General features: G+C 44.2%; 1 protein-coding gene and 1 pseudogene across 1 annotated transcript in view; both read right to left on the bottom strand.

Annotated features, from left to right (window-relative positions):
* Positions 1–1,034: 1,034 nt before the first annotated feature.
* EXOC1L (exocyst complex component 1 like) overlaps positions 1,035–18,644 on the bottom strand; it is a 49,695-nt gene continuing 32,085 nt past the window's right edge. The window contains exon 3 of the mRNA XM_075347052.1: positions 1,035–6,702. Within this exon, the coding sequence (XP_075203167.1) occupies positions 6,439–6,702 (264 nt within the window). The 3' untranslated portion in view covers positions 1,035–6,438. The remainder of the gene's footprint in view (positions 6,703–18,644) is intronic.
* Positions 8,796–17,423, bottom strand: LOC142303175 (RNA-binding protein FXR1 pseudogene; annotated as a pseudogene).

Raw genomic sequence — 18,644 nt, 5'->3', positions numbered from 1 at the left:
CTTATTGATGTGTCTATGCTATGTACTGTGTTTATTTCCGTATCTGACTGTACAGCTACTGGACAGTGGAAGAAACAAAAGAAAGCATACAGACAGCAGGACAGCATGTAATTATAACTGATTTAATTCTTTCAGGTAAAACTGGTTTATAAACAGGCAGGGAAATGTTTTACCTCACAGAAAGCAGAAGCTCTGATCCCATGCTGCCCTGACTGTACATTCTTTTACTGCCACCATACCCAGGAGCTGTGGTATGATTAAACCATGTCCCTGTACGGTCAGACACAGCCATTACACAGTACACTGCAGGGACACATATATAAGATTATATCAGCACAGGAACATTTTTTAACACATTCAGTTGTAGGAGATATGACTCCAAGATCTATTGATTAAAGGGAACCTGTTAGGTCCAATATGCACCCAGAATCACGAGCAGTTATGGGTGCATATTGCTAATCCCTGCCTAACCGTCCCTGTATACACTAGCATAGTAAAAGAGATCTTTAGGAAAAGTATTTCTAAAGATCTTTTATCGTATGCTAATGAGTGAGGGGCTATCATACTAATGAATACACAGCGTCACAGGATGATCTCACTCACCTCTCTGCTGCTATTGCATCCGACACTGGATTTCAGCTCAGTGCGCATGACCCTGGAGTTTGGGTTATGCGCACTACTTCAGTTTGAAGCCAGGACACGTACACCCAGCTTCATAGTGCACATGACCGAAACTTCTGGTTCATGCGCACTGAGCCGAAATTCCCCGTTGGACGCGATGGCAGCGGAGAGGAGACTGAGATCATCCTGTGACGCTGTGTATTGATTAGCATGATAGCACATCCACAGAGGCGTACTAACATGCTAATGAGGGGCGACTGGCCGGGGAACTAACGCCCAGGGGACTAGGCCCTCGCTCAATAGCATACGGTAAATATCTTTAGAAATACTTTTTCTAAAGATCTCTTTATCTATGCTAGTATACACAGGGACGGTTAGGCAGGGATTAGCAATATGCACCCAGAACTGCTCGTGGTTCTGGGTGCATATTGCACCTAACAGGTTCCTTTTAAAATGTACTTTGTTCATGGAAAAACCCATGTAATCTATCTTCCGTAGTGCCCATTCCTTTTGCCTCAAGGCTTCCTGCATTGCTGGGGCTGTACTCTTCTAGAGATTGACATTCTGGTTAAAGGGGTGGTTCACTACTCAGCATTAGTGGCCACATCGCTGTAAAACTCATAGGGAAAGCTTTTGTCAAATACCTTGTGTAGCACATTCTGCCTGTGAGCGGTGCTATTGCGGCGCTCATCCCCATCAAGTGACGCCCCCGGGCTCCATGACCTCTGAAATCTGGTAATATCACGTCAACTTCCTGTTGACCTAACATCACTGTGTCTTCCTGAGTGACTGGGCTGTTGGCGGCGTTTCCCCACTTGTCACAGCCCAGCATCGCTCCTGCTTGCAACGCTCTGCAACAGAGGAGAGAGCGTGCGAGATGCTGGGCTGTGACGAGGGGCAATTTTGCCTAAGTCACCTGCTTCTCTGAGAATGCAAGGTGGCTGGTAACATAGGCACCAAGCTGTAAACTAAAAAATTAAAAATCCTACCGTTCTTGAGGTTTTAAGAGGATATTTATTAAAAGGTAGATTACAAAGATGCTTATTACAACACCTTGTAATTTTAACCATTTAAGAATTTGAGACAGTCCCTTTAATATCACATTGTGTAAGGGCAGATATAAAGGGTGCTGGCTAGCGATATTGGGTGCCAGAGGACTGGACACTGCCATACCACTATTGTAAGGACAGGGTACTTAACACTAGAAGTCCCAAAGAGGGGTCATTTAACATTTCTACCTTTGGAACCCAGAGACGGGTCAAGTGACCTGAAGGATTTTAGCTAACATCCTATAATAACTGTGTTTTGTTCTGTAATTAAGGCCATTACTGTCGCACCACAGGAGGTTGTTGTTTTCCATTGAGTTTAGCCATTTAAGGTGGTGTCACACACAGCGACAACGACGTCGCTGCTACGTCACCATTTTCTGTGACATAGCAGCGACGTCCCGTCGCTGTCGCTGTGTGTGACATCTAGCAACGAGCTGGCCCCTGCTGTGAGGTCGCCGCTCGTTGCTGAATGTCCCGCTTCATTTTTTGCTCGTTGCTCTCCCGCTGTGAAGCATCAACATCGCTGTGTGTGACAGCGAGAGAGTGATGAACTGAAGCAAGCAGGGAGCCAGCTTCTGGCAGCCTGCGGTAAGCTGTAACCAAGGTAAACATCGGGTAACCAAGGGAAGCCCTTTCCTTGGTTACCCGATATTTACCTTCGTTACCAGCTTCTGACGCTCTCACGCTGCCTGTAATGCCGGCTCCCTGCACGCCAGAGTACACATCGGGTAAATAAGCAAGGGTTTGCTTATTAACCCGATGTGTACTCTGGCGTGCAGGGAGCCAGCGCTAAGCGGTGTGCGCTGGTAACCAATGTAAATATCGGGTAACCAAGCCCTTGGTTACCCAATATTTACCTTAGTTACCAAGCGCAGCACCGCTTCCACCCGTCGCTGCTGGCTGGGGGCTGGTCACTGGTCGCTGTGAGATCTGCCTATTTGACAGCTCACCAGCGACCATGTAGCAACGCAGCAGCGATCCTGATAAGGTCAGGTCGCCCGTCGTGATCGCTGCTGCGTCGCTATGTGTGAACCCAGCATTAGTTTCTAGTTAGTTCTATTCAGTTTGTTGTATGTCATTTGACCCTCTTTCGGGACTTCAGGGGAAGCTCGAAATTTCTGGGACTTCTAGTGTTAAATATAGGATAAGGGCAATGAACAGAAACCTTACAAAGTGTTTGGGAAAAGCTTTCTAAGACCACATAAGGGTATGTGCACATGACACCTTTTCAGGAAGATTCCACCTGAGACCCACGTGAAAAAGCATCACAAACCCAATGCAAAAAAGTGAACATAATACACAGCAATATAAAAATAACATTGTTGTGCATATATTCAGACTTTTCTAACTCACTTCAGATTTCATTAACTATGAAGCAGATAAAAGAAATGGCATCTTCATCCTTCAGGACAGCTTTCACTCAATAGAAATAGTGTAAATTACAGGAAAGACCCCCTCAAAACCGCCAGCGAATCCACTTTTGGGAAAAGAACTCTGGCTTTTTCATCTAGAAAAAGCTTGAGGGTGTTTTTATCCTCTTAGTATATTGCATTCATCATATTACATAGCATTATGTCCTTACAATTGCTCATTTTGCCCCTCTACCCAGTTATTTTGTCTCTTTTCGATTAGGCCTATGACATCAGACAATTAAGAACAGGCTAGCTAAATCCTTCTAAGCTCTATGTAGAAATAGGAAGTGTTTTTTCTCTGCTAAAAAACTTTGACGGCAGTCCTTCTTTAAAGATGTCATATGCAGATACCCTAAAAGTTGTTCTTCATGTTTCCATCAGATAACTAACCACCAAGACAGGCTCCTACTTTGATAGATCTGCTAGGTCAGTACCTAATAACTTGACTAAAGGCCCCGTCACACGCAACGACGTATCTAACGATATATCGCCGGGGACACGGATTCCATGACGCACATCTGGCATCGTTAGTGACGTTGTTGCGTGTGACACCAACGAGCGACCGTTAACAATGGAAAATACTCACGAAATAGTCCATCGTTGACACGTCGTTCATTTTCAAAAAATCGTTGATTGTTGAGGATGCAGGTTGTTCGTCGTTCCCGAGGCAGCACACATCGCTACATGTGACACCCCGGGAACGACGAACAACAGCTTACCTGCGGCCGCCGGCAATGAGGAAGGAAGGAGGTAGGCGGGATGTTACGGCCGCTCATCTACGCCCCTCCACTTCTATTGGGTAGCCGCTTAGTGATGCCGCTGTGACGCCGCACGGACCGCCCACTTAGAAAGGAGGCAGTTCGCCGACCACAGCGACGTCGCTAGGCAGGTTAGTCAGTGTGACGGCTCCAAACGATATTGAGCACCACGGGCAGCGATTTGCCCATGATGTACAAACGACGGGGGCGGGTACTGCTACGTGTGACGGGGCCTGGTATATTGCTATGTGTGACGGGGCCTTAACTGTAATTCTACTCTTGAACTTTTAATACAAATTCAAAGTTCATATTATGTATATTATTTATATTATTGTATTGCTATATCATGACCATAACTTAATTTTTTTTTTTTATTGAGCACTGGATAACCATACTTCAGGACTGATTTTGAAGTCTGAGGTCAATGAATCCATGACCTGTATGACTGACAATTATGCCTAATGTTACTCCCTGAGAAGTTTTGTAGCATCATCCAATTTCCTACACAATTACCGTATTTTTCGTTTTATAAGATGCACCAGATTATAAGATGTACTCCAAATTTAGAGAAAAAAAAATAGGGTCTGTCTTATTATTTGTTGTTGTCTTATCAGGGGGGAGTTGGGGTGGCAGAGGTGGTGGAGCGGGGGTCACAGGAGGCGGTGGGGCAGGGCGATGCAGTGGGCAGTGAAGCAGGTTTACTAGATGCTCGGCGGTGCTGTGAGGCAGAGAAAATATCCAGGAACTGTTGGCTGTACAGGTTTCAAAGAAATGATTGAGCTCTATGAAAATGACAAGCCGAGATCTCATCTGTGCACGCGCCACCTCTGGGCACAATTTCCCTTAAGTCCACTGCTGGTACATCAATGGGATGGAGATAACATGTGCGCAGATGAGATCTTGAGCGGAGAGCTCCACCTGTGCATGCGCCAACTCCAGGCACTATGATTTGAACCCTGCACCACCAACATGTGCAGAATGGCACCGCAGCACAGAGCAGCTCCGCAGCACATAGCAGTCCCGTACCACAGAGCAGCCCACAGCACCGCAGCGCACATTCCTGCAGCACAGAGCCCTAGAGCGCCCACAGCACAGAGCCCCACAGTGCTCGCAGAATTGCCCCTGCGTCCTACGACCCCTCTCCAGCACACCCCCCCCGGTAAGCTACATTCGGATTATAAGACGCACCACTCATTTTCCTCCCAAATTTTTGGGAGGAAAAGTGCGTCTTATAATCTGAAAAATACAGTATATTCAATCCTGATTGTGAGTAATCAGACGGTCAATTTCAAAAATTAGTTTTTTGTCCTTAGATTGTGATTTTTTTTATGTTCTCTTCAAAATATCCAACTAGATTCAAGTTTTTGTCTTTTAGCAAAGTCTTGACCCCTTTGATTTAGGAATAAGGGATAGTAGTCCTGGTCCCAGTTCACACCAATTGCATCTGGCTGGTTATGAAGAGTATTTGAATCTCATCTTTTACAACGTGTGATGCCAATTTTCATTTGCTGAAAAAAACATTTCTTTCATTTTACTGTCATTGTTGATATTTACCTTTATTATTATTGTCTGTAACAAATTATCTTTTAACAAGAGACCTAAGAAATGATCCTTTCTATTGTATACTCACAGTTATTGTCTATGTAACATTCACTATTGCTTTTAACTGATTCCCACAATGCATGAGCACCTAAAACCGTTCAGTAACAATCTGACAAAGTATTTAATCTACAACCTGGTCTGTACAGTCTCAAACACTAAAGGCCCCGTCACACTAAGCAACATCGCTAGCAACATCGCTGCTAACGAACAACTTTTGTGACGTTGCTAGCGATGTTGCTGTGTGTGACATCCAGCAACAACCTGGCCCCTGCTGTGAGGTCGTTGGTTGTTGCTGAATGTCCTGGGCCATTTTTTAGTTGTTGCTCTCCCGCTGTGAAGCACAGATCGCTGTGTGTGACAGCGAAACAGCAACAACTAAATGTGCAGGCAGCAGGAGCCGGCTTCTGCGGAGGCTGGTAACCAATGTAAACATCGGGTAACCAAGAAGCCCTGTCCTTGGTTACCTGATATTTACCTTTGTTACCAGCGTCCGCCGCTCTCACTGTCAGTGCTGGCTCCTGCTCTGTGCACATGTAGCTGCAGGACACATCGGGTTAATTAACCCGATGTGTGCTCTAACTAGGAGAGCAGGGAGCCAGCGCTAAGCAGTGTGCGCTGCTCCCTGCTCTGTGCACATGTAGCTGCAGCACACATCGGGTAATTAACCCAATGTGTGCTGTAACTAGGAGAGCAGGGAGCCAGCGCTCAGTGTGCGCTGCTCCCTGCTCTCTGCACGTGTGGCTGGTTGCTGGTGAGCTCACCAGCAACTCGTGTAGCGACGCTCCAGCGATCCCTGCCAGGTCAGGTTGCTGGTGGGATCGCTGGAGCGTCGCAGTGTGACATCTCACCAGCAACCTCCTAGCAACTTACCAGCGATCCCTATCGTTGTTGGGATCGCTGGTAAGTTGCTTAGCGTGACGTGGCCTTAAGATGGTTCATGTAAACAGATATAACAATTCACATGAGACATTGATCAATTGACGCTAATCGTGTAATCTATGGAATAGGACATAAAGATAAGCACAGAAGATTAGATGCATAAAAACATATTCTCATAAGTACTAAACAGTCCCCGTTGTTTGAAGACCAAATTACACCTTCCTCAATGTAAGAGGAGTCGAAATTTAACACCTTGATGTCAACCTTCGTGTGCAGAGTGTTCAGTTTAATTAAACATCGAGTGAAGGAGTACTTGGAGGCACAGCTGTAGGCTTCCACATTATAGACCTCTTCAAACATCATATCAAAATGTGGGTTGTCCTACAAAATATAAAGAAGAGTTACATGAAGCAAACAATAAATTAAGGGTTTACAGTTTTGTAAGGCACAAACCCTTTTACATTTGAGTTCTGCTGATTGGATCAGGTCCAGCCCACAATGTCCCCTACACATTAGAGTATTAGACAAATGAGAACATGGCTGACAGCTATCTCTCCTAACGCCATCACACATGCAGGGCCAGATGAAACTCAGGCGGGCGCCCGAGTAGATTGTAGAGGGGGCCGGCCGATAACTGGTCCTCATCACAAAATGGCACTGCTATGCCCTGCTGTTGGTCTCTGATAGGGCCGCAGCCATTTTATCTACCGCACCGGATTTGATCGAGCAAGAGGACGCTGCTCAAGAATGGGATATTACTCCACTTGTGTAAAACTTAAATGAAACATTGAAAACAAAGAAAGAATGGGAGCTGGTATACAGTATAGCAGACTATGTTGGGGCTTATGTTGTCTATAGAGGATTATGTGGAGCTCATACTGTTTATAGAGGACTATATGTGAGCTCATCCTTTATATTGGAAGCTGTGTTGGCACCTTTGAAGTTGTTACAGAAAATGAACTATTTCTCTCAGAAAATTATTTCAATTACACAAGTTTTGTTGTACACATGTTTACTTCCTTTTTGTGTATTGGAACAACACAAAAAGAAATAGAGAAAAAAAGAAAATTGGACATAGTTTCAGACAAAACTCCAAAATGGTCTTGACAAAATTGTTGGCACCCTCAACTTAATATTTGGTTGCACACCCTTCGGAGTAAATAACGTCAATCAATCATTTCCTATAGCCATCAACAAGCTTCTTACACCTCTCAACTGGAATTTTTGACCACTCTTCTTTTGCAAACTTCTCCAGGTCTTGTATTTGAAAGCACCTTCTTCCAAAAGAAATTTTAATTTCTCCACAGGTGTTCAATGGGATGTAGATTTGTCCTCATTGCTGCCACTTCAAAACTCCCCAGGGCTTTGTTTCCATCCATTTCTGGGTGCTTCTTGAAGTATGATTGGGGTCATTGTCCAACTGAGAGAACCATGACCTAGGAGGCAAGCCCAGCTTTCTGACACTGGGCAATACATTATGACCAAACATCCTTTGGTAATCTTCAGATTTTATAATGTCTTGCATACAGTAAAGGAACTCAGTGCCAGAGGCAGCAAAACAAGCCTGTTATCATTCAGTGACCAAGGAGGATCAGAAAAAGGACAAAAACCCAAAAAATAACCAGAGTGGCTGGAACATTAACGGACTGCAGACCTAGTACTGACACACAACTAGAAGTAGCCATGGGGTGTGCCTATGATGACCTGGTCGCCTTGACACAGCCAGAGAACTAAATATTACAGAGAGAAATATTGGAAAAACTAATCTGCCTCAGAGCAGTCCCCAAAGATATAGATAGCCCCCCACATGTAAAGACTACGGTGATATAGGAAAACACAATATGTAGCTATAAAATAGATTCAGCAAAGATGAAGCCCAAACTATCTGCATAGGAAAGGATAGGAAAGATCAGCCGTAAAAACCCTTGTTGTCAACAAAGTTCCGGAAAATATCGTTCATGAAAGATTGGAAGACTGAAGGGGCATTAGTGAGCCCAAAGGGCATCAATAGGTACTCAAAATGCCCCTCAGGGATATTAAACGCCGTCTTCCATTCATCACCTTGCTTAATGTGAATGAGATTATACGCTCCCCAAAGATCGGGCTTAGTAAACCAACTAGCACCCTTCACTTTGGAAAACAGGCCGGAAATCAGAGGCAATGGATACTGATATTTAACTGTAATTTTATTAAGGAGACAATAGTCAATACAGGGCCGCAATGAGCCATCCTTCTTAGCCACAAAGAAAAAAGCGGCACCCAAAGGTGAGGATGACGGTCTGATGCGACCCTTCTCCAAAGACTCCTTAATATAAGTCCGTATAGCAACATGTTCAGGTACAGATAAATTGAAAAGCCGTCCCTTAGGAAATTTACATCCAAGCACTAATTCAAAAGCGCAATCATAGTCACTATGCAGAGGCAAGGACGCAGCCTCGGTCTCATTAAATACATCCATGAAATCCATTAAGTAGTCAAGGACCTCCTGTATCTGAGATAAAATAGACAAAACAGGAGTATCACTATGCACACATATGCAGCCCCAACTAGTCACAGACAAGGATGTCCAATCCAGAACTGGATTATGGGTTTGCAACCAAGGGAATCCCAGTACCAAAATGTCATGCAAATTATGGAAGACCAAAAACTTACAAGCCTCCTGATGGACAGGTGTGACCCGCATCGTCACCTGGGTCCAAAACTGGGGCTTATTTTCAGCTAAGGGAGTAGCATCAATACCCCTCAAAGGGATAGGAGCATGTAAAGGTACCATAGGAAAACCACAACGCTCAGCAAACCCAAAATCCATCAAGTTCAGGGCAGCTCCTGAATCAATAAAAGCTATAGCAGAAAATGACGACAGGGAACAGATCAAAGAAACCGACAAAAGAAACTTAGGCTGTATACCTCCCAAAGTAAACGAACGGCAAATCGTTTCTCGTGCTTAGGGCAGACAGAAATACTATCAGAGACATCTCCACAGAAGAAACATAGCTTATTACGACATCTAAAACCATACCGTTCCGCCCTAGAAAGCCCCCTATCACACTGCATAAGCTCCAGAGTCTGCTCTAAGAGCAACTCCTCTACTCTCATTGTTTTACGTTCACGTAAACGTCTATCAATCTGAATAGCCAATGACATAGAGGCATAGAGACCAGAGGGGACCGGAAAGCCCACCATAACATCATTTACAGGCTCTGCCAACCCCTTTCGAAAGAGAGCCGCAAGAGCCGCATCATTCCATTCGGTAAGGACCGCCCACTTACCAAACCTCTGACAATATATCTCTGCAGGTTCCTGACCCTGGATCAAAGCCAATAAAGTTTTCTCAGCTTGATCAATATCATTAGGTTCATCATATAATAACACCAGTGCCTGAAAAAAAAATCCACATCAGCAAGAGCAGGATCTTCAGGCATCAGGGAAAAAGCCTAATCCTGGGGGTCACCATGCATCAGGGAGATAACAATCTGAACTCTCTGTCTGGAAGACCCTGAGAACTTTGGTTTCAAGGCAAAAAATAACCAACAATTGTTCTTGAAGTTCAAAAATTTAGACCGATCCCCAGAAAACAAATCAGGTACAGGTATCTTAAGTTCTGCAGCAGGTGTCTGGGGAAGATAATTGGGTATATCCTTAACCTGAGAAGTAAGCTGATCAAGTCGCTCAGCTAATTGTGTGACATGCATAGCAGCACAAGATCCTTCTTGGCACCCAGAGATAAAAAGAAAAAAACACACAACGAAAAAAAAAAAATCTGACACTTTTTTTTTCTTTTTTTTTTTCTTCCTTCTTTAGAGTACCCCAGAATCATAAGTAAAGGTTGGTACTACTGTTATGATTCAGTGACCGAGGAGGAACAGAAAAAGGACAAAAACTCGGAAACCCAAAAAATAACCAGAATGGCTGGAAGCTTAACGGACTGCAGACCTAATACTGAAACACAACTAGAAGTAGCCGTGGGGCGTGCCTACGATGACCTGATCGCCTCGACACAGCCGATGAACTAAATATTCTTACAGAAAGAAATATTAGAAAAGCTAATCTGCCTCAGAGCAGTCCCCAAAGATATAGATAGCCCCCCACATGTAAATACTACGGTGATATAGGAAAACACAATACGTAGCTAGAAAATAGATTCAGCAAAGATGAGGCCCAAACTATCTGCATAGGAAAGGATAGGAAAGAGCACTGACTGCAGCCATAAAAACCCTAGTAAATACCATCACACCTGATATGGAAAAATACTTAGCCTACAAAGGCTCTCCCCCACTATATCAGTACTCTGGTGTTACTGGGATCCAAGAAAAACACTGATATAGAGGAGGGACTGAATTTAGTACCAAGCATGACAAAACACAATACACAGCAGAACATGGAGCAAGATTCACAGATACTCCTAGCAGGGAATGATCCAACTCCCCCAAAAACTCCACACAGGCAAAATAACAAGAAAGTGAAAACCATAAGCAGAGGTACAAATACCAACTTATCTGAGAGGAGTTCTGGTAGACACAGAGAAAAGGGCTGGTTTCAGAATGTCCTTAGCACACAGGAGATACATTGAGCACCAGAAAGGAACAGGAGGAAACTACTCAATTATATAGGCCCAATCCGAATGGCCTGATTGCCAATCCTCCTCAGCTGTCTGTTTCCCATTCAGCAAGTCAACTGCACTACCAGCACTGACCACAAGAGGGAGCCCAAAACTGGAATCTAATTCAAATGTATTTACAACACAAACCCAAACCATCTTTGAACCTCCACCATATTTGACTGCATTTACTGTGCTAATTTCTTTGTAGGTCTGATTCCATTTTTGGTAAACAGTAACATGATGTTCTTTACCAAATAGCTCTATCTTGGTCTCATCTGTCCAAAAGACTCTTTTCCTGAAGGATTTCTGCTTACTCACATACATTTTGGAACACTGCAGTCTAGCTTTTTTATATCTTTATGTCAGAAGTGTGGTCCTCCTGGGTCTCCTGCCATAAAGTTCAATTTCATTCAAATGTCAACAGATAGTTTGCGCTGATACTTACGCACCATGAGTATGCAAGACAGATTGTATTTCTTTGGAACTTTATAGGGGCTGCTTATCCACCGTCTGGACGATCCATAGTTGCAACCTTTCATCAATATCTCTCTGCTGTCCACAAGGCAGCCACCAAAAAAATTCAGGGCCCCATACTGGCAACATTTTTGGGCCCCTTGAGACTCCGCCCTGGCTCCACCCCAACGTCGCCTCCATCATTCAAACCTTCTACTGTCTCACCGCCACTCTTGGAAAAACTGCACTTCTGAACTACATCCTCACCAATCACACATTACTAGCTCCCATCAAACATCTGCTGGCTTAAATATCATTTATATAATATAAATATTTATTTATTATATAGGCTTCTGGCTATATATATATATATATATATATATATATACATACATTATATATATATATATATATATATATATATATATACAGTGCTGGCCAAAAGTATTGGCACCCCTGCAATTCTGTCAGATAATACTCAGTTTCTTCTTGAAAATGATTGCAATCACAAATTCTTTGGTATTATTATCTTCATTTAATTTGTCTTCAATGAAAAAAAATAATAATTTGTCATAAAGCCAAATTGGATATAATTCCACACCAAACATAAAAAAGTGGGTGAACAAAAGTATTGGCACTGTTTGAAAAATCATGTGATGCTTCTCTAATTTGTGTAATTAACAGCACCTGTAACTTACCTGTGGCACCTAACAGGTGTTGGCAATAACTAAATCACACTTGCAGCCAGTTGACATGGATTAAAGTTGACTCAACCTCTGTCCTGTGTCCTTGTGAATACCACATTGAGCATTGAGCATAGAGAAAAGAAAGAAGACCAAAGAACTGTCTGAGGACTTGAGAATCCAAATTGTGAGGAAGCATGAGCAATCTCAAGGCTACAAGTCCATCTCCAAAGACCTGAAAGTTCCAGTGTCTACGGTGCGCAGTGTCATCAAGAAGTTTAAAGCCCATGGCACTGTGGCTAACCTCCCTAGATGTGGAAGGAAAAGAAAAATTGACGAGAGATTTCAACGCAAGATTGTGTGGATGGTGGATAAAGAACCTCGACTAACATCCAAACAAGTTCAAGCTGCCCTGCAATCTGAGGGTACAACAGTGTCAATCCATACTATCCGTCGGCGTCTGAATGAAAAGGGACTGTATGGTAGGATACCCAGGAAGACCCCACTTCTTACCCCGAGACATAAAAAAGCCAGGCTGGAGTTTGCCAAAACTTACCTGAGAAAGCCTAAAACGCTTTGGAAGAATGTTCTCTGGTCAGATGAGACATAAGTAGAGCTTTTTGGGAAAAGCCATCAAGAGTTTACAGGAAAAAAAAAGAGGCATTCAAAGAAAAGAACACGGTCCCTACAGTCAAACATGGCGGAGGTTTCCCTGATGTTTTAGGGTTGCTTTGCTGCCTATGGCACTAGACTACTTGACCTTGTGCAATGCATGGCATTATGAAGTCTGAAGACTACCAACAAATTTTGCAGCATAATGTAGGGTCCAGTGTGAGAAAGCTGGGTTTTCCTCAGAGGTCATGGGTCTTCCAGCAGGACAATGACCCAAAACACACTTCAAAAAGAACTAGAAAATGGTTTGATAGAGAGCACTGGAGACTACTAAAGTGGCCAGCAATGAGTCCAGACCTGAATCCCATAGAACACCTGTGGAGAGATCTCAAAATGGCAGTTTGGAGAAGGCACCCTTCAAATCTCAGGGACCTGGAGCAGTTTGCTAAAGAAGAATGATCTAAAATTCCAGCAGAGCATTGTAAGGAACTCATTGATGGTTACCGGAAGTGGTTGCTCGCAGTTATTTTGGCTAAAGGTTGTGCAACCAAGTTTTAGGCTAAGGGTGCCAATACTTTTGTCTGGCCCATTTTTGGAGTTTTGTGTGAAATGATCAATGATTTGATTTTTGTTTCATTCTCTTTTGTATATTTCATTGCAAGCAAAATAAATGAAGATAATAATACCAAACAATTTGTGATTGCAATCATTTTCAAGAACAAACTGAGTATTATCTGATAGAATTGCAGGGGTGCCAATAATTTTGGCCAGCACTGTATATATATATATATATCAGTACAGACTGAAAGTTTGGACACACCTCATTCAAACAGTTTTATTTATTTTCATGACTCGGAAAATTATAGATTCACATTGAAGGCATCAAAACTATGAATTAACATATGTGGAATGAAATACTTAAAAAAGTGTGAAACAACTGAAAATATGTCTATATTCTAGGTTCTTCAAAGTAGCCACCTTTTGCTTTGATTACTGCTTTGCACACTCTTGGCATTCTTTTGATGAGCTTTAAGCGGTAGTCACCGGAAATGGTTTTCCAACAGTCTTGAAGGAATTCCCAGAGATGCTTAGCACTTGTTGGCCCTTTTGCCTTCACTCTGCAGTCCAGCTCACCCCAAACCATCTCGATTGGGTTCAGGTCTGGTTACTGTGGAGGCCAGGTCATCTGCCATAGCACCCCATCCCTCTCCTTCTTAGTCAAATAACCCTTACACAGCGTGGAGGTGTGTTTGGGGTCATTGTCCTGTTGAAAAATAAATGATGGTCCAACTAAACGCAAATCGAATAACATGCCGCTGCAAGTTGATGTGGTAGCCATGCTGGTTCAGTATGCCTTCAATTTTGAATAAATCCCCAACAGTGTCACCAGCAAAGCACCCCCCACACCAGCACTCCTCCTCCTCCATGCTTCACGGTGGGAACCAGGCATGTAGAGTCCATCCGTTCACCTTTTCTGCGTCGCACAAAGACAAGGTGGTTGCATCCAAATACCTCATCAGACCAAAGCCTAGATTTCCACTGGTCTAATGTCCATTCTTTGTGTTCTTTAGCCCAAACAAGTCTCTTCTGCTTGTTGCCTGTCGTTAGCAGTGGCTTCCTAGCAGCTATTTTACCATGAAGGCCTGCTGCACAAAGTCTCCTCTTAACAGTTGTTCTAGAGATGTGTCTGCTGCTAGAACTCTGTGTGGCATTGACCTGGTCTCTAATTTGAGCTGCTATTAATCTGCCATTTTTGAGGCTGATGACTCAGATAAACGTATCCTCCGCAGCAGAGGTGACTCTTGGTTTTCCTGTCCTGGGGCGGTCCTCATGTGAGCCAGTTTCTTTGTATCGTTTGATGGTTTTTGCCACTGCACTTGGGACACTTTCAAAATTTTCCCAATTTTTCGGACTGACTGACCTTCATTTCTTAAAGTAATGATGGCCACTCGTTTTTCTTCACTTAGCTGCTTTTTTCTTGCCATAATACAAATTCTAGCAGTTTATTCAGTAGGACTGTCAGCTGTGTATCCACCAGACTTCTGCACAACACAACTGATGGTCCCAACCCCATTTATAAGGCAAGAAATCCCACTTATTAAACCTGACAGGGCACACCTGTGAAGTGAGAACCATTTCCAGTGACTACCTCTTGAAGCTCATCAAGAGAATGCCAAGAGTGTGCAAAGCAGTAATCAAAGTAAAAGGTGGCTACTTTGAAGAACCTAGAATATAAGACATATTTTCAGTTGTTTCACACTTTTTTTGTTAAGTATTTCATTCCACATGTGTTAATTCATAGTTTTGATGCCTTCAATGTGAATCTACAATTTTCAGAGTCATGAAAATAAAGAAAAGTATTTCAATGAGAAGGTGTGTCCAAACTTTTAGTCTGTACTATACATACTCTAGATTGTGAGACCCAATGGTGACAGTGTTACCAATGTATGTAAAGTGCTGTGGAATTAATAGCGCTATATAAATGAATAAAATTATTATTATTATCATTAAATTATGTATATATATATATATTATTATTTATATATAATGTGACGACCTGGGCCCTGAACGTCTTGGGGCACACGTCTGGCAGCGGGATCAAGACACACACAAGCACTTTGTCACTTAAAGAATCTCTGTGATTTATTCACATCCTCATAAACCACGCAGTGTAATGGGCCACAGCCACTTTCCCGCAGGACAATGTCTCACTGTCTGTTTAAACTGCTGATTGTTCATACAGTTCATTCTCTGGCATCAGCCAGTAAAGTCCACCTTTGTGGGGTGTTACCTGCCAGTAGGTTTGCAGGCTGTCAGTCTGCCTCCATCCAGTCCAGGGAGACTCTCACACTGGGCTCACCATCCCGGCCCTTGTACACGTTCCAATTCCTCACAGCCTCAGTGGATTCTGCAGCTCCCTGACATTTCAGAGCCCTCACTAGCTCTGTATGCACAGGATCTCCTGCTCATGTGCTCCAACCAAGATGGCTCCCACCAGCACACAGAGATCATGTGACAAACGACAGCTCCATTAAATCCCATGAGACACACCTACGTATGGGAGGTATGTGGATGGTCAGTCCCGCCCATCACTTCTGACCATCCCATGAACCCAGCCCTGAATGTGTACAACAATCCTCATGGAACTACAAGTCCCAGAGAAACATTCCAGGTTCAGATCACAGAGGATTTCCCCCTCTGTGACACATACCGGCCATCTACCACATTGCATCCTTACATATCCCCCCCCTCTGTTCCAACTTGTAGGGTGGAACACTCGACAACCTACAGTGACCCTGAGACAGGGCATTAGGGAAACCATACCCTACCAGTCGAATGGGCCCTCTACGAAAACTTTGAGTTTCTGCTCCTGACCGACCATCTGCCACTGTCACCAAACCCTCCTCAGTGAACCCTCTTCTCAGACACGTCCGCCGGTCCGACATATCGTTCCATAACTGTCTCCAACGGTCAGTGTGGTAGTGAGACACCCCATCAGTCAAAACTACCGTGCGGCCTGACTCTGCGCTAACCAGTCCACTAGAGGGGCTCTTGTCCAGGTACCTCACAACCGAGCCGACAGGAGATCTCCCACAACTAGACCCTGCACACTCTCTGTTTGCCAATCTACTATGGCCTCTTCTCTCATGACGTCTTAGGTCACCTTTCCATCTCCGCCTTTTCCCACGACCACTTTTGGCTATGGACCAGTCACTCCCTCCATCTTTTCGTTTAGATTTTGTTTTAGAGGGCTTGGACCCTTCAGAGTCTGTGCCATAGCCTGATTTATACGTAGGTCTTCTATGACCTAGGCTCCTTTCCCTACAGGACCTACTTCCCTTGCCAGTGAAGGCAACACGTTCATCAGGTGGACCACACTTCTTCTCTGGGCCCTGGCCCGAAAGCGGTCGTGACCTCAAACTCACTTGACAAAGTGTCTCTGCAATCTTCTGTCTTTCAAGATCCATTTGCTTTAGTTCTTCCAGGTATCCCAGGCGGTATTCTAGGAGAACTCGTACGTTTTCAACACACTCCTTTGTTCCCGCCATGACACATGGAACCATACCAACTTCACAGGGTAACCTGGCTTTATGATAAACCTTAAGTCTTACTCTCGTCACACCGGATGTATCAACCATCTCCTGCATGACTCTTCCATTTTTGCCAATCAGTTTCTTGACAAGTTCTCTGGGCACTTGTGTGACCTCTTCCACAAAGTCCAACAGCCTTCAAGCTGTTTTCACTGCTTCTTCAGTTTTCCCATAGATTTGGAATGTTCCACTGTGCTCTTCTAATTCAATCGCTGTAATACCTGGAACCTTCCTGGCTTGCTGAATGTTACTTTTCAGCGCTCTTAATGCGAGCCCAATTAATGATTTCTTCACCACGACAACGTCCTGAAATTCTGCAGTGAGCCGCTTCATACACTCCAAGCGTCTGGTGTCTTCTTCCATCTGTGTCGAGATGAGCCATTTCGTGCGAAGACACTGCAGGTGCATGTCACTCAGGATAGCCACCCGCTTCTTTGTGACATTACTGGCAGAGCACACCACCAACTGACAAGTCTCTGGGGCAAAGTACACTTCACAGGCCCCTACAGCCTTCTTAAACGTCTCATGCATCGACTTATGGGCACAGGCTTTTCTTAGGTCTTCGGGCACATCTACCATGCACTTAAAGAATGGACAGGTTTCTTGACCTTCAAGGAAATTAGACCATTCCTTTGGTCTCTTGCATCTATCTTTTTCTCTCATGCACGGCTCCACCTCTTGAGTTACACACTCTTCCGGTTCAGCTCCAGCCTCAGAGCCTTTGGGTTTGCTATTGTTCTTAACCAAGACCATCTCTATGTCTTCCATCTCGGTCTTACCAGGCAGGTCACTCAGGCTATCAGTTCCTGATAAGACCTCTGGTCCAGACTTCACCTGATCAGAGACTCTTTTCACTTTTGCAGCACCAGCTGTCTCTTGGGTCTTCACTGCGTTACCTTCAACTTCCTTGCGGGTCTCTGCAGTGTCACCTTCAGTCCTCTTTTTTTCTGCAAGGGTGTCACACCCTTCAGCGTGGTACTCTGTTCCTCTTAGACCTTTGGCCCCGTTTTCACCCTTCATCACCCCAACACTGGGTAATTTACCGGTCTGCTCACCATGACCTCTATGGATTTGTACTTCACCAACTTTCTCCAGGATTCCTTGTCCTGTATTACCCTCTAGGATTTCACCTCCTACAGTGCTCTCGTTCGACAGACCTTCTGCTTCATGCTTGGAATCTATAGGAGACACCACCATTACTGCTTTGGTTGGCTCATTTTTTGACATTTCACCCTGCTGATGTCTGTCGTTACAATGTGTCAGTTCAGTTTCTGATACCTCTTTCTTGTGTAGGACATCGCTGTCTGACTCTACCTTAGCAGTTGCTACTGGCAACGTGTTTTCCTCGACCAGGTACTTCACTTCCTCTGCACCCTCAGACGGTATACCTTGCACGAGCTTTTGGCGCTTATTACGTCTCCGGCGTCTGGAGGAGGTTTTACCCTTCTCAATTGTCTGTACCTCACTGCACTCTCTTGTCCTTTTATAAGAGTCAGTGTCCATTCTGGAGTCATCGTCACTCCCCCTGGCGTCCTGGACTATCATGTCCCCACTTAACCAGATATCTGCCTCCCTTTCTGGAGCTACCCCGTTTTTAACGGTCACACTATTGGTTATTCCCTTAGTCCTTATGTCACTAAGTTGGGTCCGTCCATTTTCTTTGGTCACCCCTAACTTAGGACAGTCAATTTTAGAAGGTACTATCTCCTCCTTACCACACATAACTCCACAACCAGGACCCCGTTTCACCTCCCAATGTGGTAGGGTTTCCTTTGGGCTGTTCTGGCTCTTACACAAGCAACCGGATACGTCCCCCTGCTTCCACAAGTGCACAAATAATTTAGAGTCCCAACCTATAATAATTGGGTGCAGCAAATCTGAGAC

This window comes from Anomaloglossus baeobatrachus, chromosome 1 (assembly GCF_048569485.1).
Source record: "Anomaloglossus baeobatrachus isolate aAnoBae1 chromosome 1, aAnoBae1.hap1, whole genome shotgun sequence".
In the NCBI taxonomy this organism is placed as follows: Eukaryota; Metazoa; Chordata; class Amphibia; order Anura; family Aromobatidae; genus Anomaloglossus; species Anomaloglossus baeobatrachus.
This window is presented reverse-complemented; position numbering and strand designations above follow the sequence as displayed.